Source organism: Drosophila serrata, unplaced genomic scaffold (assembly GCF_035046125.1).
Source record: "Drosophila serrata isolate PLE 108 unplaced genomic scaffold, ASM3504612v1 contig_364, whole genome shotgun sequence".
Lineage (NCBI taxonomy): Eukaryota > Metazoa > Arthropoda > Insecta > Diptera > Drosophilidae > Drosophila > Drosophila serrata.
Genome location: NW_028257262.1, coordinates 49,103 through 66,358, shown reverse-complemented (window position 1 = coordinate 66,358; position 17,256 = coordinate 49,103). Strand labels below are relative to the sequence as shown.

The window sequence follows — 17,256 nt, the reverse complement described above, 5'->3', positions numbered from 1 at the left end:
CGTGGCTCCGCGCGTGACAGCGGGAAAATGGTTTCTTTTTTTAAGGGTGATGCGCTCATTTTCCGCTCATTGACAAATAGAACAACGCTGGTGCCAAAGGCTGACGCCAATATTGCTGGCGGCACGGCACGACAGCCGCTTGACTAAGCAGCCATCACTCATACGCCCCATTGCCACATCGCCAATAGACATAGAAGCTTGTTGCCAACTGTCCCCAGTGACGCGTAAAGCATCGCGTAATAAATAAGTGCCATTGTCGCCTTGGTGTCCACCATTGAGAGTTGGATAATTGTGCGAGTGGGAGGAGGAGTATAATATATCGTATCTATCTTCCATTCTGGCGCCTCTCAAATTCACACTCATAACTTACAAATAATTTCTGGTTCCCAACCAATGTCTGGGGGTCAAGGATATATATAAAAAGCGAGCTTACGATTCAAAACCCTTTTTCTTATTCGTTGTGGGTAATATTTTAGTTCTCGTTCCGATTATTATGGCATTTCCTTAAAAGAACTAGGAGGAGGAAACACCATGCAACATATTTAAATATTCCCACAGTAACCAAGTGCAACACTGTGCAATTTTATTGGTTTAATCATCTATTAAATTCCTTTTCAAAGTCAATGTCAAACTCAAGATGACTAACACAGGCAGCGTAATTAAGTTTTAAATTAATAAGTCTGCTTTGGATAACTTTAACCAATAAAAAAGAAAAGAAAACGTCCTTCATCCACCTTACCATCTCATCCGGGGATACCTTAAGTAATAGCCTTGGTAACCGGATATTGATTGCTGGCATTGAAGGAAGCTACCTCCTTTGACTCCCCTGTACCCCCGCCTTCCCTTGCAGTGCATTGCATTTCAATTACACATTTGATTTTCCTCTTTTTTTCTGTTCTGTTCAATTTTTATTTAACCCAGTGAACCGTTTCGTTGTCTGTGTTCACTCGTTTTCTTTTTCTTTTGCGCTATTCGGGCTTATCATTTTCTGGTCGTGCTGCCAAACGTTTTTCCGTTGAACTTCTGCCAAAATGTCACACACACACACTCACAAGCTTGCAGAGAAAATGAAAACCATGGAATGGAATTCACTTCACGGCAAGGCATCATCTTCCCTAAAACGGTGTGGATCTGGATGCGCGGAATATTAGCGACATGGAGAGCCAGCGGTATCCAACCATCCTTCGGCCATCCCGTGCGGGAATCTCCAGCATATACGCATTGGAGAAGCCGGCAAAGTACTCGTTCCATCCACGCTCCACGTAGGTGGTCACACAGACGTTCCTCCCCAGCACCGCAAACAGTTGCATGAATAGATAGAGCAGCGTGGGTCTGACATGCCATGGAAATGTCGGTATTATTCGTCTAGCTTCCAATCTCCGTTCGGATTCTTCAATAACCGCCAAAAGGTCCTGTTCGACTTGGGCCATGCGATTCCTCAGTTCGATGTCCATGCTAACCTCTCTCTCTCGGTGAATTTGAAACCGTAGCAAATGTGTGTCGGTGTAAATTCCCAGAAGAGTGTCGGAACTATAATCTAGTGATTGACTCGGTACTCAATGGGATTCGTTTGACACACAGCTAAAGGGTGACTATCCAAAGTGACACATGACTCCCAGGTATCTTGATGCAGTTTGGATTTTGTTCGTGACACGTAAATCCCTAGAGAGATTTTATAGTTTTTACTTTCGATTCGATAGGGTTGCCGTTTTGATGGGGTTATTTCGCAAGGCGATAGGTGTTTCACAGGGTAGATACCTTCTGCTAAAGACTTCATTGATATAAGTCTGTATTCTAACTCTACAATTCCTATAATCTTTCAGGTTATTTGGGTATGCATTCTGTGTCGCAAGAAGCAGGAGCTGTTGTCAAAGACTGGTCAATGGATTAACAAGACGGCAGCCCAACAAGATGGTTTCATCCGACGCATCGAGCCGGATGGGAGTAGTGTAAGTACCAACTTATCGGATCTCCAGTCATCCAGCTTAATCTATATATATATTTCTTTTCGGCAGGACATCTCCCAGCAGGCCATTGTGGATCCACGGGACACCACGGACAAGCGACCCAAGTTGGAAAGAACTCGCAGTGCCGCCGAAAAGGAAAACCTGCCCATGCAAAGGGCGGGCAGTATGCTAAGGCGTCAGTACTCGCAACAGGAGCAGCCCACGAACCGCCGGATGTCGGCCTCGGACAGTGGCATGGATCCCATGATGAGTCCCGGCCAGCATCCGCATCAGCATCCGCACCAGCAGCAGCAGCAGCAACAGCAGATGCAGCATCACCAGCAGCAGATGCAGCAACAGCAGCGTGCACGCATGCAGCAGATGAATCCGCAGCAGGCACAGCAAGGATACGGAATGCAGCAGCAGGGGCAGCAGAGATCGGGGGGTGGTTATCCCGAGGAGGATCCAAGCTACTATCAGGTATATATTTTGCTTTAATACTATCTCTAACTTTAGTAAAGTTTTCTAATTCAATGAATTTATAAGTAATTATTAACTAATTCATGTTCATTCCATATTTTTAGGGCGAGCTGGACGGCCTGATGAGGCAGCATCCCCATCTGGCGCATCCCAGTCAGGTGCAGCAGCCGCATGCATCGCAGTCACAGATGCAACATCAACAACAGCAGCACCAGCAGCAAGTCGCAGCAACATCTCATGCAACAGCAGCAGCATCGCCAGTCGCCGCAGCAACATCCTCAACAGCACTCGCAGCAATTTGGAGGCAGGCAGCCGCCACAGCAGCAATCCTACCAGGCGCAGGTGCATCATCAGCCGCAGCAGCAGCATCATCAGATGCCCCAGCATCAGCATCAGCACCAGCATCAGCATCATGGCCAGCAGATGTCCCAGTCACAGTCCCCGATGGGGAGTTACCAGAAGCCGCCGCCGCTGACCCGCAACCTGACCATCAGCGGCGGTCATGCAATGGATACCGGTGCCTATAGCCAGCAGCAACAGCAGCAGCAACGTCGAGCGTTGGCAGGATCACAGTACGCCTCGACGCAGCAGAGATCCTTCAGCAGCTCCGAGGAGGAGTTCCAGCACCAGATGATGGCCGCTCAGGCTCAGGCGGCGGGAGCAGGAGCCACGGTTACCGCTGGATCGGACTATGATGGTGAGTTGAGACGTTTTGTCCAATTTGCATCCATCTTTCTCCCTCTGTCTCGCTCTCGCTCGATCTATCTATCTCTGCTCTATCCCGCTCAGACTACACCTGAGCGATCCTCTGTCTCTCCTCTCCGACTCACCTCTCTACCTACCGTCTATCTCTATCGCTTCCATCTCTTCCAATCTCAATGTCCCGCAAGGCAATGCCCCAATCCAAATCCAAATCCGAATTAAATTTTCCAACGATTAACTATCTCTCTATCTCGCTCTCTGTAAGCTCTCTCTTTGACTCGCTCGCTCGAAAATATTAAAAAAAAAAACCCAAGTCCTTAACAACAAAAAAAAGCAATGAATAATCCTCTCGAAAATGTAGCACTCTCTTGTCTCACATTGGTGCGTTGTCTTTTTCTTTGGCTCCCTCTTGAGATCCAATATTTGATGTTTTTTCCAAACCAAATCAAAAGTCTTTTAACTTTGTGTTTGCCTCACATTTCTGTGTTTCTTTTATCGGTGTAAATATTTAATTTTCAATTTCTATCAAACTCATCCATTAAGTTAACTTTAAGCTTACAATAAGGTCATAAGTTTGAATTAAGATTAATGGGGTATGTATCAACAGGAGAGATTGGATAAGACATATTTATAAAAGTATGAAAGGAAACTAAATTTGGGAAGCCCAAGTTTATCATTAAAGTTTTCAAATGCATTATAGAATCGAATTGGATATGCGTTGCATATTTTGAACCGATGTTTATTGCAATTTTTTGATGGCAATTTCGTCCACAAATCAAAAATTTTAAAAACTCTTAGCTAAGCCAAGAAAGCATTAATTTCAATTCGGAAGGTTTTCCTATGCTAGTTTTTAATAAGTTAATAAATCTACATATTCATTTTTTTAAATTTTTGACAATTTTGACGATGTATAACATTTTGAAAAAATTTGTACCATTTTTTTTTCTTTATAAGATGGCTAAATCGATGCCGCTTTAAATGCTGATCAAGAATATATATGATTTATTACTATTACTTTTATGCTTAGTTTTCTCAAAGTTTTTATATATACCTATTCCTATTCCTAAGCCAGATCTAAATCTCAGCAATGAAAAACATAAAATTGTGCCCCCAAAATGAAACTTCAGATGTCTAAACCGCAAAAGTTTTTCCAAATATTTTTCCTACAAAAGGAAAAATGCAACTTGCATGCCGGGGCTTACACAAAAATAGAAAAGGACCATATACACACCACTACACCTACACACACATAATTGCACACACACACACACACACACACACGTGCGGTGGCTAAAAATGGAGGCAATCGTACAAAGGAAACAAACTTGGGAAACCCGAAAATGTAATACCTTTGCTGTAAATATAGAACCCAGTAAAAATACTAGGAAACTGTAACTAAGTTTACCTTTGTGCACACAAAATTCTCTGCAATTAATTAATTCCGTCCAAGAATAGAGAACTTTTCCACAAATTTCTGCTTAATTATATCTGAGAATTTAAAGCATGAAAACCAGCTGAAAGCCAAGCATATTGTGTCCATTGAAAGGGTATAGAGAATGCGAAAGGCGAATGCTTTGTAGCGGAAACATTTCGATGCGCTTATCTCGGAGGCACTTGACTCGACGCTCGACAACAGCCAGCGAATGGTTGGGAAAATCTGAAGAGGGGCTTCGACGCAAAAGCGGTGTGGAAAACCCCGACGCGAAGGTGCCGAGGAAATGGCGGAAAATAAAAATAAATTGTTTACAGAAAGAGGGGGGCCCGAAAAGAGGCAACCGCGAAAAGTGCGCACTTCTGGACGCTGCATACTTCGTCGCTGGCCGTTAAATGCAATCAGCATAAATTATATGCCAGTGCAAGGCAGGAAGGTTGCACAGCTGACCCGAAAACACATTTTCCATCAGGAAAACGCAGCAGGGCAAAAAGAACAAGAAAATGCACATAAAGGAAGGAGGAAGGAGGCGGCAGGCCAAGCAGCTTTTCCCTTTTTGGCAGCCACCACAAAACATCAAGAAGTTGGCCAAGCAGCTGCACTTGCCTCATGAAAGAAGGACGGGTGTGGGTGGGATTTTTCAAATATATAGAGAGGAGAGGTAGGGTGGGAAGGGTTTCCTTCTGCTCTTCATGTTTTGAGAGATGCCCGGCGACGTTGTCAAGTGCGATGCTGGCAAATTTATTATCCTAATTAGAAAGTTTCTTGTTGGCACTTGCTGCTTTTCTGCCACAATTTTTTTTCTAGCATGCACCGGGGAAAATTAGCCCCAAATTGCATCGATCATTGATTGAGTATATATTCCAAGTCAGAGAAAGTGTCCTGAATTTACTTGAAGAATTTAAAGAATATTGTGTCATTCATATTTGAAAACTGAGATAAGGATTTTATGCTTCCAAAATAAAAGTTAATGGAACTTTCGGGACTTTTCTGTATTTCAGAAAATATTTTCGACTGGCTGTTAGAAGGCTTCAATAGTTACTCTTTAATTATATAATTAGCTATCTTTGCTGAAACTAATGTGTAGTTTGTATACTTTTGGAATTATGAAATCTTTAAAACAAAATGGATCTTTTAATTCTAAGAAATTCTACAAAAATCAAAAACAAAAACCTTTAATAACCTAAAATCTTTAGTTCTTTTCTGTTCGGCATTTAAAATACCAAAGTGAGTTCCAATTTCTCTCAGTGATTGCCTTGGTGGCAGTGCAACATGCGGCGCTTGGTGATTTAAATTTTTTATTGCTGCACATTAGCGCGCAAGTTTCTGGCAAGCATGTTGCACTTGCCCCGCAAAACTCCAACTGTCATTTTCAATTTCCCGACAAACTTGCATATAATAATTATTGATTTCAACTTTGACCCCCCGTCCTGTGTGTCAGTATCAGCTGCTGGCCACAGCGTGTGTGTGGGGTGATCTAGTGTGCCACAGGGTCACACTCTGCAGCATCTCATAAATTAAATGCTAAAATGCAACCTAGTGATAAAGGAAATCGAAAACGACTCCGAAACGGAAACGGAAACGGTGGCAAGTGAAAGTCTCGCGGGAAACAAAGAAAGTGCGGGAGATGGTGGACTGTGTGTGGACTGTGTGTGGACTGTGTGTGGATCCTGTTCAGGTGCAGCTGCACCTGCTACACACCACAGCCGCGCCAAACACCAAATTCACCACATTGTTTGCCAGTTCACAATGCTCACAGCGTTTCCCCCAGACGTCATGCGTTGGAATTTCTCATCCAAACGTATTGTGGCCTGGAAAATTCCCACACACCAGTGTGCCAGAGCAGCACGCATGCGCTGTAATTTCCCCCTGTCCTACTGCATCCTTCGTCCACCTTTTTAGGGTTTTCCATTGCTGTGGGTGGTGTTGGAGCTGGGCGGCGGATGGAAGAGCAGCTGACGCTGTCGAGAAGCGCGCGTAAACCCTCCAAAAATGGGAGCGTATCCGTGTTGTGTTTTGTGGAAAATTAACCTCTTAAAATTACTATTGTGTTCTTTTTTAAAGAACACTTTACTAACTGAGGAGGTTTTCTAAATAAAATTAAAGTCATGGAGTTAAATTTGGGGTTTTCTTAAATGTGTACTTTCTTTCAAAAGATTTACAAAATATAGTTTAGGTTTAAAACCATGAGATTTCTATTCTTGGGGTAAAGGCTTTAAATATTTTGAGTTCTAGAGAGTAATCTTAACATTCCAATATTATATATTTTCATGAAATACCAATTTAAATCAGAGGTAAAAGATATGTTAAAATATATCTGTCGTACTTTTTTGATTTTAACTTGTTTAAGTTAACCCTTAAAGCTTAAACCTTCAATCAGAACCCAAACTCTTAAACTCTTTTTAATAACCACCACAAAACGCTTCGATCTGCGTCACGTTAGCCACTTTTGAATCCTTTTTGCAATCGGACGCCACTTGGTTCTTCGGTTTGCCCTGCAGGCGACGTCACTTCATTCAGTGCATCGCATTTCGGTCTTGTGCAGCGTCATGGTCTTTACTACTCGTCCTGCCAGCAACTACAACTAATGCACTTGCACTTGCACTTGCAGCAGCAGCGACAGCAGTTGGTTGCCTTTCCGCATCCAGCACGCGCCGCACCACCCACTCACCGCACACCCCTCACCCTGGGACGCCCACTGACCACCACCCCGCCCCCTATTGGCTGGAAGGCAAAGACAAACACGTTGACTTTGCGGGAGATTCGCCTTGAAGGTGGCAAACACAAACACCAACACACACACCAACACACTCACATACACACCACACTTAACCCCTTGTAGGCCAGCATATATGATTTAAGTAAAATATTTACTTTCCTTGGGAATTAATGAAGGGAATTCTATGTTTTTCTTTGGATTCTTTGTTTTTAATCTATGCTTGAAAGTATTTTCAATGAAATGGTTTAGGGAAATTTTTAGTATTTAATTTTAAATAAGAATTGTTGGAGAAACCTGCTTAAGTTTATTTCCTAGATATTTAATTGAGCCTTAATTTATGATTATTAAAATCAATCCTTAAGCAAGTTAATTAACTTTCCCCAAAGACAAAGCACATCAATGAATAGTAATCAGTATTAAAAACCTTATTTTCCCAGCTTCTTTTATGTTAAAAAAAAGTACCACCTTTAATTTTAAAATATTATTTAAAGATTATAAAATAATTTAGGAAAAAGAAAGCATATCCTACACACAACATTTTTATTTAAAAATGTTCACCAATATGTAAATCAAAATGGCTGCCAATTTTGTAACCATGGCCAACCATAGGGTTAAGGGAAATGGATGCAACCCGCTGACCCCAAAGATGGCGTTGGGTGGCAAGGGGCGGGGGTGGAATGGTGGAATGTGGGCAACAGCAGCAGCAGAACCAGCAGAAGCAGCAGAAGCAGCAGCAGCTGTCAATGTTATCGCTGCTGGCTGCGACGCCGGCGTCTACGTTGGCAGCGGTGTTGGCCACGCGCTTAACTTTATTTTTAGTTCGGCACTGGAAGCGCCATGGGAAAGTGGCGGCAACAACAAGCCGCCGTGTAACATTGTTATTGGAAATGTTGTAGGCTCCAGCAACAACAGTGACAACAACGACAACAACAGGCGAGAGAGAGTAGGCGCAAGGGAAAGCGAATGGCAGCGTAAAGCGAAAATTCCATTGAGATTTTTTATGAAATCGAAACGAAATTAGTTTTCGATGAACTTTAAACGCGAGTAAACAGCCGCGGCGGTCGTTCTCGCGCCTTTCGCACGTGTCTCGCAAAAAAAAAAAAAACAAGAAAGCAAAAGGAATCAAAAATAAAATAAATATAAAGGAAAAGCAAAAAATAACACAGTGCTGGAAAATCGGATACGGAAAATCCACGCTAACGAAATACGGCCAGGAAAAGGCACCTGGCTGAGTGAGTGAAATGAAGGGAAATGCCAAAGCCAAACTCTGTGAAATGTGAATGTCGAGTTTTAAAAATAACCTTGGTGGCAAAATTTTGGTACAATCCCCGAAAATGAAGCGAAGCCTGTCTGTCGGAGAAAGTGAAAAAGTGCAGAGAAAGTGGTGAAAGCGGCGTCGGTTAACGGGACAAAAAAGAACAGGAAGAAAAACTGCACTTAATTGGCCATGAAGCATGGATAATTGAGGTCTTGGCATTGAGAATTAGCAGCAGCCAAGGCTAATTAAGTTGCAGCGGGAGTTAAGCTGAATTAAAGTTAAAAACAGATTAAAAAAAAGTGCTCAAAAATCATAAAGTGTTGGGAAAATAATTGTTAAGGTATGCGAGATGACCTTGAAACCCCTTTAAATCTGTCTGCCTAATTGGCCATAAGCAAAACCAAGGCAAAATTTTGCTTTTGAATCAGTCAATCGACGACACAAAACACTGCGCAAATTGTGGCGCCCAGCGGACGCTCCTTGCATATGGCCAGCCACTCGACCTCACTCACGCCCACACCTTCACCCACAGCCACCAGTCACCACACGAGGCCCGGAACCACCCACTGAACCACCAAGAACGACGAATCCACCTTCCACCACACGTTGAAGGGAGCACCCTTACCTCACCTCACCTCACTCTCGGCGACAAGAAAAAGCCGAGGCAGCAGTAGCAACTTAATATTATTGTTTTATTTTTGTTTGTTGCTTGCCTTTTCACCTACGTTCCTTTTTTGTTGTTGTTTTTATTGTGTAGAGCAGGTGGAAGGAAAACGCTCGATTTGTTTACTGTACTGCCACGCAATCTCTGAAACAGGGGGGTGGTTGAGTGGGTGGTGGGAGGTGCTGGTTCTGTCCTGTGTGGCTAACATGCCCTCCAATTTGTACAGCAAATTAGGCAACGTTCTAAGCCGGAATTCAACAACAAAAACAAAAACCTACCCAAATAAGTGAACTGAAAATCTAAAAAACAAATGAAATTTGAATCAAAATCAAACTAATTAACTAACTGAATTTAACAAAATTCACTGAACAAAAGCCGAGTTTAAGGTGAGTGTCAGTTGGAATTAGTGTGGAGTTAGTGAAGCTTCTCTTGAATTGCACCCACAACAGCCACAAACAAGAACAAAAACCAACCAACACACACTCACTTTCACGAAACACATTCAGAATCGCAGAAACCAAAATGCTTAGACAGCCAAAATGTGGAATATTTAAATGCAAAATGCAAATAGATTAGCAGCTGACATACAGAAATGCTTATAGCATACAAAAAGATTTTGGCAAGTGCCAAAAAAAAATTCGAGAAGGAAAAATTCAAATCCTGCAGAAACAATCAGTAACAAGAGTAGCAAAAAAAAAATCCAAATTTTGGTCACCAGCCAAAAGTTTTGGTATTCTCTTGGAAACGTTGTAATAAGAATATTATTCTCTAGGAAGTAAATTATTATTTTCAGTTAAATTTACTAGACAGGACAGACTTTTCCTGGCATTGAATAATACAATTAAAAAGCTGGAAATATACATAGAACATATTTTATACTTTCCTTTGATATCTTTCAACAATTATTCATATTTTAGTTATAAATCACTAGTATCTCAACGTTTTAAAGATTTTAATTGGCTCTCAATTAATTTGATACGTTTCCAATTTATATTTGGTAAATATAAACTTTATGCAAGCATTAAAATCTAAAAGTAACTCAACATAGACTGGTTTTCCGACTCTAAAACTTCATTTAAATTCCATGTCACTTAGCAACAAAAATGCATTGCAATTTAGATGCTCTTGGTGTTAGTTACATGTTACAGCTTCAGTGTTTTGGTCGCAATATTTATGCGGATGCAATATGTTATGTGTGTGTTTTGTGTCAAACCCTGAGGAGAATTCCCACGCGATTAGGCGCCTGGACGTATGCAACGAAATTTGTGAAATGAATTACATTTTCGATTAAACACACACAGAAAATCAATAGGGGGTGTGTGTGTGCTAAGTGAAATGGCAACCACAACATCAACGCGAAATGTGTCGCATATGGGCAACCAGGCTGTGAATAAGTAAATATAGACCGCACACACCTGCTTGGGTGTGTGTGTGCGAGAGTGCGTGAGGATGTATGGCATACTGGTGTGTTTGGCTATTTTAAAATGCGACCACCAGCTGGTGGAGGATCTGTGGGGAATGGGTTGAATTTAATTAAATCGTTGACCAACACCAGTTGACGTTGATGTTGTGCGTGGCATGGCTCCTTGTTTGTTTGCATGTGCAACTGTGCGTATGAGTGACATTAATGCGAACATTGCGGCTGGCCCACGCAGAAAGTGCGTGTGTGTGTGTGTGTGTGTGTGTGTGGGCCGCTTATGCTCTCTTGAGTGTGTGAGTGTGCGTGCGTGCGGGTGCCAGTGGCTGTTTGTGTGCCTGTTTGCGGCCATTTGTGTGCTATTTATGCGCCTGCGTCTGTCGGTGTGTGTGTGAGCGTTGGTTTAAAAATAGAACAAGCTACGACAGCCTCTCCCGTTTCTTCCATATATCCCTCTCCCTTTCTTCTCTCCATCGTTCCTTCTATCTATCTCTCTTTCTCCCACTCTCGGTGTGCCAATGATGATGATGATTTTAGTGTCCTTTTGCCAGCCCAACGCCCATTATACCGACTCCTGCCCATTCCAAAAATCCTCCTGTCTTTCCTCCCGATGCCTGTCAACCGAACTGGCTTGAATTTATGGCCAAAAATATAAAAACAGGAAGCAGCGGCTCACACTCACAAACCAACATACACACACGGACACACTGGGACAAGAATAATACAGGATCAAACAAAATTGGCATCTTGTCTTTGACTCGTTGGTTTTCCCAGTTGCAAACTGATTGCATTTCGTTTTTGTTTGAAATCTTTTGAATGGAACTTTTTGTTTTGTTTCTGATTTATTGATCTATATACAAAACATAAATAAATAAATAAATGTATCAGATTTGAAAACAAAAAGAATAGCTGTATACTTTACTTTCAGTTATAAAATAAACAGGACAATATATACACTTTAAATAAACTTATTTGCTTTGAGAAGTTAAGTTTGGACTTATATATTTGATTCGGATATTTTAATTTAGCATAGGGATTTGATTTTAAATTATATTAGATTATTGCTTTTAATAATATAAATAATTTTGTATATAATAAATGTATTATGCATTATTTATAATATGAAAATAAATAAATTGATAAAATTACAGACAAGTCAAATAATGTTTACAATCTCTTTCTGCGCTACAATAAAATGTCAATAAAGGAAAGTCTTGATGTAATTATGATTATAAATTTAATGTGATTATAAATAACTTTCTAAACACTCCTAGCCCTTTTATCATTAGTTACATTTTGAGTAAATTTAGTTGCATTATTTGTAATAAAAGCGGTATAAGAAACTGTAAATAACAATACCATGATATATCTTCACAAATCAAAGCAAGTTGATAGTTAAAACTAGGATACATTTCTCTTACTTACATTTTAATATGATCATGTTCAAAATTGATTTTCCCTGTGCATGGATGTAAAATTTGTTTGATTTTTCATTTTCTTTGTGTGTTGCACAATGCGATGATTGTGCGCAGCCTTTACACAAGAAGCAACAACAATAACAACATCAACAACAAAATCAACATCAATAACAACAAAATCAACAACAATAACAACAACATCAACAACAAAATCAACAACAAGGGCAGGCTGGCAGCAACAATAACAACCATAAGAAAGGTCGCCAAGGGACAGAAATGACCGTGTTTTTTGTGTACATTATTGATTTTTGCTTTCTTTTCTTGGTCTTTTGCGCCTTTCACTTTCACCCACCTCTCTTCCAACCCATCCATATACACACATCCCATAAAAAAAACCCAAAAACCCCAACCCTATTTGCAGATTGTGCGTGTGGTTTTCTCAAATAATTTACTTTACTTTTGCTTTGTTTTACTTTCGTGCCTTCCTTTGTTTACATTGTTATCGCTTAGGTCTGGTTTGTCGCTGCTGTCTTTATGTAATTTTTTTTTGGTTCATTCTTTTTATTTTCCATTTTTATTTTTATTTCACTTGTTTTTGTTTTGTTTGCCGTCGCTGCCGTTGTTGTTGTTGCTGCTGTCGGCCATTATGCGCACAATAAACGTTTTGTATCGTGACCAAAGTCAAATGAAAGTATGCCAGGGGTATGGCCCACAAACACACAGAAGCAAGTGTGTGTATGAGAGAGAGTGTATCTATGTGTGTGTGTGTGTGTGTATAAACTAGTTTTGCTTGGCACCCAAGGCGATTGTCTGAGTGAGTGCTCTATATGTCTGTGTGTGCGGGTGTGCTTTTGTTTCAAATGCGTTTACAACCATTTTCATTGCCTACTTTCAAGGGCAGAAGTAAGCTGCAAATTTTATCGAATACAAATGTATCAGTATTGTAAGTTTTTGAAAGCTTTTAGCCGCTTATAAGCACTTAGATTCCTCAAAAAACCAGAATATTTAGTCCTAACACATGTTAGTACTTTTAGGGACATATTAAATAAGTAATTACTAAAGAAAACTACCTGCTATACATCAATTATTTGCTTGCTTAACTCAATAGTTTTTAAGTATTTCGCATAGATTATTCTAAGTTAAGTTAGGCTAGTTATGTCTTAGACTTAATCACATTAACCACTCCAAAGTTCGCCTTTTGAAATGTTATTTTCATATATATTTTTCTCCACTCTTTCTCTCTCTCTGGTCTGCCCCCCCAACCAACTTGCCCGCCACAAAAACCATTATGCCAAAACCAAAACAAAAAAAACCACCTGAAAAATATCTAATATACAACTTAAATGAAACAAAAAAATATATATGTATAAACATCGAGTAGCAGGTAATTTTGGCGGCGTTCAAGGTGTCCAATCCGTTCTCTCGCCCGGCGATCTACAGATTCATGCAAATGTAAGCGAAAAGATTCAATTGAGGCCCCAAAGGCATTTAATGCGAATTAATTTGAATGTGTGTGTCTTCTTCGATGTTATTGTTTCCTTATGAGTTTTCACGTCACAAGCGCAAGCAAGGAATGTGCGATATCCTTAGTTGTTGACTTTGTTTTCTTTGTTCGAGCACTGTCCTCCCCACTCACCCTTTCTCCTACACACAAACACACCCCCTTTCTCCACCGCCCTCTAGAGTTATCTTCTCGATAATAGCCATTAAGCTGGTCAGTCCGTCTTTCTTTGCTTCTGATACTGCTAATTCTTCGATCATTACTTGATTTTTCCAATCCACCAAAAAAACACAACTCTCTCTCTCTCTATTTTCTGGCTGTGAACACACGTTGTCGTCACTTGACGGATTTTCAAACACTTTGTCTTATGTATTTGTTACTTTTTCACCTTTTTTATGTATCTTCTACGTTTTTACTTACCCCACCAACTTACCAACCTACCTACCTGTAAATGTGAACGAAAACAAAAAGAAAATTTTGAAAAACAAGAAAACTTGGTGAATAATTTGCATGGATATCGTAACGCTGTTTCCCGTTTCCTCCTTACTTCAAACCAGAATTCACACACTTTACACACACACACACAAGCCACACCCCCTAGCATATTCAGAACATTCAACAGTGTACACTGTCCTTGCCCCTGGGATTGTCCCCACCGAAAGTCTTAGCCTGTAACTTAATGCTCTTGCAACTTTTAGCCACACAAACAGATAAGTATTGCCATGCCTCGTATCTCTAAATCTCAAAACTCCCGATAACTGATAACCGATAACCGATAACCCTTAACCCTTGATACGCATCCTTTGCGACCCTGGCACTCTTAGTCCCAGCAATGATGGGCACTTGTAGCTTTAGTCGTAGGTCTACTTACTATACTCTTATTAACCATATTTAGATTACTCATGCAGTTGTGATTAAAGAACAGCAAAGTCACAGCTTTTTCGAAAATTTATTGTACATTGGTATTAAGTTTAAAAGAAGAAATTAAATTTAACTGACTCAAATTCTTTTCTGCATAATCGATTCCGATCTTACAGTCCTGGTTACAGGGAGAGAAAAGACTTTAACATTAGCCCATGAATTAGTTTTCTTATAAATAACCTTGAATTTAACATTATATTCTTTAAAATTGGCCAGGAAATACAAAACAATAAAATAAATCCGATTTAAAACAATAAATATACATTATACCCTTTTAGCCTTATTCATTAGCTTCATTTATTTAAGTACAGATTTAGCTAGATAAATTCAGTTAACAAATGTGCCCGAAACACATAAATTTATACTCTGAAACCAATGCACTTGCATCCAAAAAACAAAACAAATGTAGAAGCAACATTTACTTGCTTAAACTAAATACTTTGTAAAATTTTCGAAAAACCATGACGGCACCACAAATCCATCTGCCACAACAATCGATCGATAACTCACCGGGCTGGATCAGACCCGGGGATCCCCCACAAATAAGTCTTCTTATCATACGTATTTATTTGCTTTGAACTTTTGCTTTCTCAATGCCGAATACCATCGATTACCATTATGTTTGTGAGCATTTGTTGAAACATCTGAAAAGGACAACAAACTATGGCAGGCAAGCGGCGCAGTCTCTCGAAGTTATCCCCCTCCCCTTTAAGAAACCCCCCAAGAGACCCCTGAAAACCCGACCCCAAATCCCCCCCGCAGAGCAAACAAAAACCCGTAGTAGTGTTTATAGCCACACCCAATCACCATCTACCACCCCTACAGGCGGGCGCCTCCAGGTGCGCACCTCTCTGGATCCGTGGCGCCAGCAGCGGAGCCTCAACGAGCGGGACCTGCTCAGTGTCAGCGGCGGCAGTGGCGGCGGGTCCGCTGACTTCCGCCACCTGTCGCACGCCACCCAGCGGCTGTATTCCTCGGCGGATCAAAGGGACCGCTACGAGCTGCAGCTGCAGCATCGCGAGCGACTGGAGCAGTATCCTTTGACGCGTACCGCTCGCCTGGACGTCCAGCAGCGCAACTCGCTGAATCGCACCAACCACGATCGACAGTTTTCCGGGGGAGGAGGTGGCGGAGGTGGCCCAGGACTGGGACTGGGACCGGGACCCGGACCGGGGGCAGGTGCGGCAGGTGGTGCTGCTGGCGCCTACCGACGTGCCCCGCCCTTGGCAGCCGCCGGCGGCGGCGGCAGCAGCAGCAGCAGCACCACTAGCAGCAGTTACTACCCACAGTCGAAGCCGCAGATCGTGATTGGGCCAGGATCGGGCTACGATCGCGGATCCATGACAACGGCAGCCCAAATGGAGGCCCAGGGTCAGGCGGCGCGGGGCGGCAATCGCGGCCTGCTGGGCGCCACGCGTGGCGGTAACGGTGGCAGTAGCTCCGTCAGCTCCACGGAAGCAGCCTATTGGGATGAGCCGGCCACCAGCTCCTCCTCGTCGGCGGCCCAGGATTCGCGGCGCTTCACCGAGCGCAGAATAAAAAAAACGGTGCGTTTCGATGCTCACGATGATGAGGCCTCCATGTTGGCGGCCAGCTCACTGCCCCCCGTGACCGGGATCCTGCCCTCGACGGCGGTCGATGTGGGAGCAGCCACCATATTGAGCAGTGGCAAGAGCAGCAGTGGCCTGGATGCCGGAGGAGCTGACTGGACGCGCTGGGAGGCCGAGCGGCAGGGCAGCCAGGACTCGGCCACCAAGGATTCGGGCATTGATACCAGCAGCACGTTCACCAGCAGCGAGGATTCGAATCGAGGAGATGGGCCCAAGGTACACGAAGGGCTACACGATGATGGTCAAGAATGCATTGTGTCTGTGTAGAGTCTCTCTCTGTTACTCTGTCTCTCTCTCTCTCTCTCTCTCTCTCTCTCTGTGTCTCTTTCTAACCCCTCTGGACCCCAAAATTTCCGTTTGTCTGTGTGGAGAATTCCCCAAGGGAGATACCCCCAACCACCTCTGTGTTTGTTGTTCTTGTCATGTCCAAAGCCCAAGCCATAACCCAGACCATGATCAAGCAACAATATCGTTTTTGGTTATCACTCCCAGCTCGCAAACCAACCGACTTCCAGCTATTATGACAACATTTTGACAATTTCAGCATACGAACCCACCAAGAAAAACCACCCAGAGAAAATTCGAAAACCCACAATGAACAAAAATTTTGCATGTCCCAGTAATCAGACCTTTTTGCAAAACCTCTAAATGTTGTGCTTGCATGAAGTCCCAAACAAAAAATAACCCCTATTAAGCACGTCCTTGCATGCCTTCTACTTCTATCTACATGTCGTTTACCAACACTGTTTTCAGCATTCAAAACTTGATACTTTTTCATATCCCTCGAATCGAGGGAGAATCTCTTGAAACGTGTGTGTTCTCAAAAACCGTAGGAAGCCCTCTGAAACGAAACAGCAACTGTGTATCTATATACCTATGCGTTATGCCAACTATCCGTAATTGAGTAGAATATGTTTCTATAGCTCGTAAGAAAACAAACAAACAAAACAAAAACTGAATGTGAACAAATATGTACAAATTGTTACTTTCTGCTGTTATACATATCTATTTTCCGTTTACCAAACTCTAATTGTAAGTTTAATCTAGAACTGTAAGTTCTCTATGCCTAAGGCCTGTGAGCGGTGCAAATTGCTAACTAAAAACAATTCTACTTCCCGCATACGATGGCTCCCCCACCGACACCACCACATCCAACAACCAAAATCTATGCACGATCATCCGCAATCC

General features: G+C 42.0%; 2 protein-coding genes across 2 annotated transcripts in view; one reads left to right on the top strand and one right to left on the bottom strand.

Annotated features, from left to right (window-relative positions):
• Rim (Rab3 interacting molecule) overlaps nt 1–17,256 on the top strand; it is a 49,230-nt gene that overhangs the window by 10,772 nt on the left and 21,202 nt on the right. The window contains 5 exon segments of the mRNA XM_086839281.1: nt 1,824–1,949; nt 2,016–2,426; nt 2,531–2,650; nt 2,652–3,123; nt 15,284–16,284. Coding sequence (XP_086695407.1) covers nt 1,824–1,949; nt 2,016–2,426; nt 2,531–2,650; nt 2,652–3,123; nt 15,284–16,284 — 2,130 coding nt within the window.
• Nucleotides 886–1,586, bottom strand: LOC110191259 (uncharacterized). Its single transcript, XM_020962050.2, has one exon. The coding sequence runs from the start codon at nt 1,452–1,454 to the stop codon at nt 1,116–1,118; it is 339 nt and encodes a 112-aa protein (XP_020817709.1). The 5' UTR covers nt 1,455–1,586; the 3' UTR covers nt 886–1,115.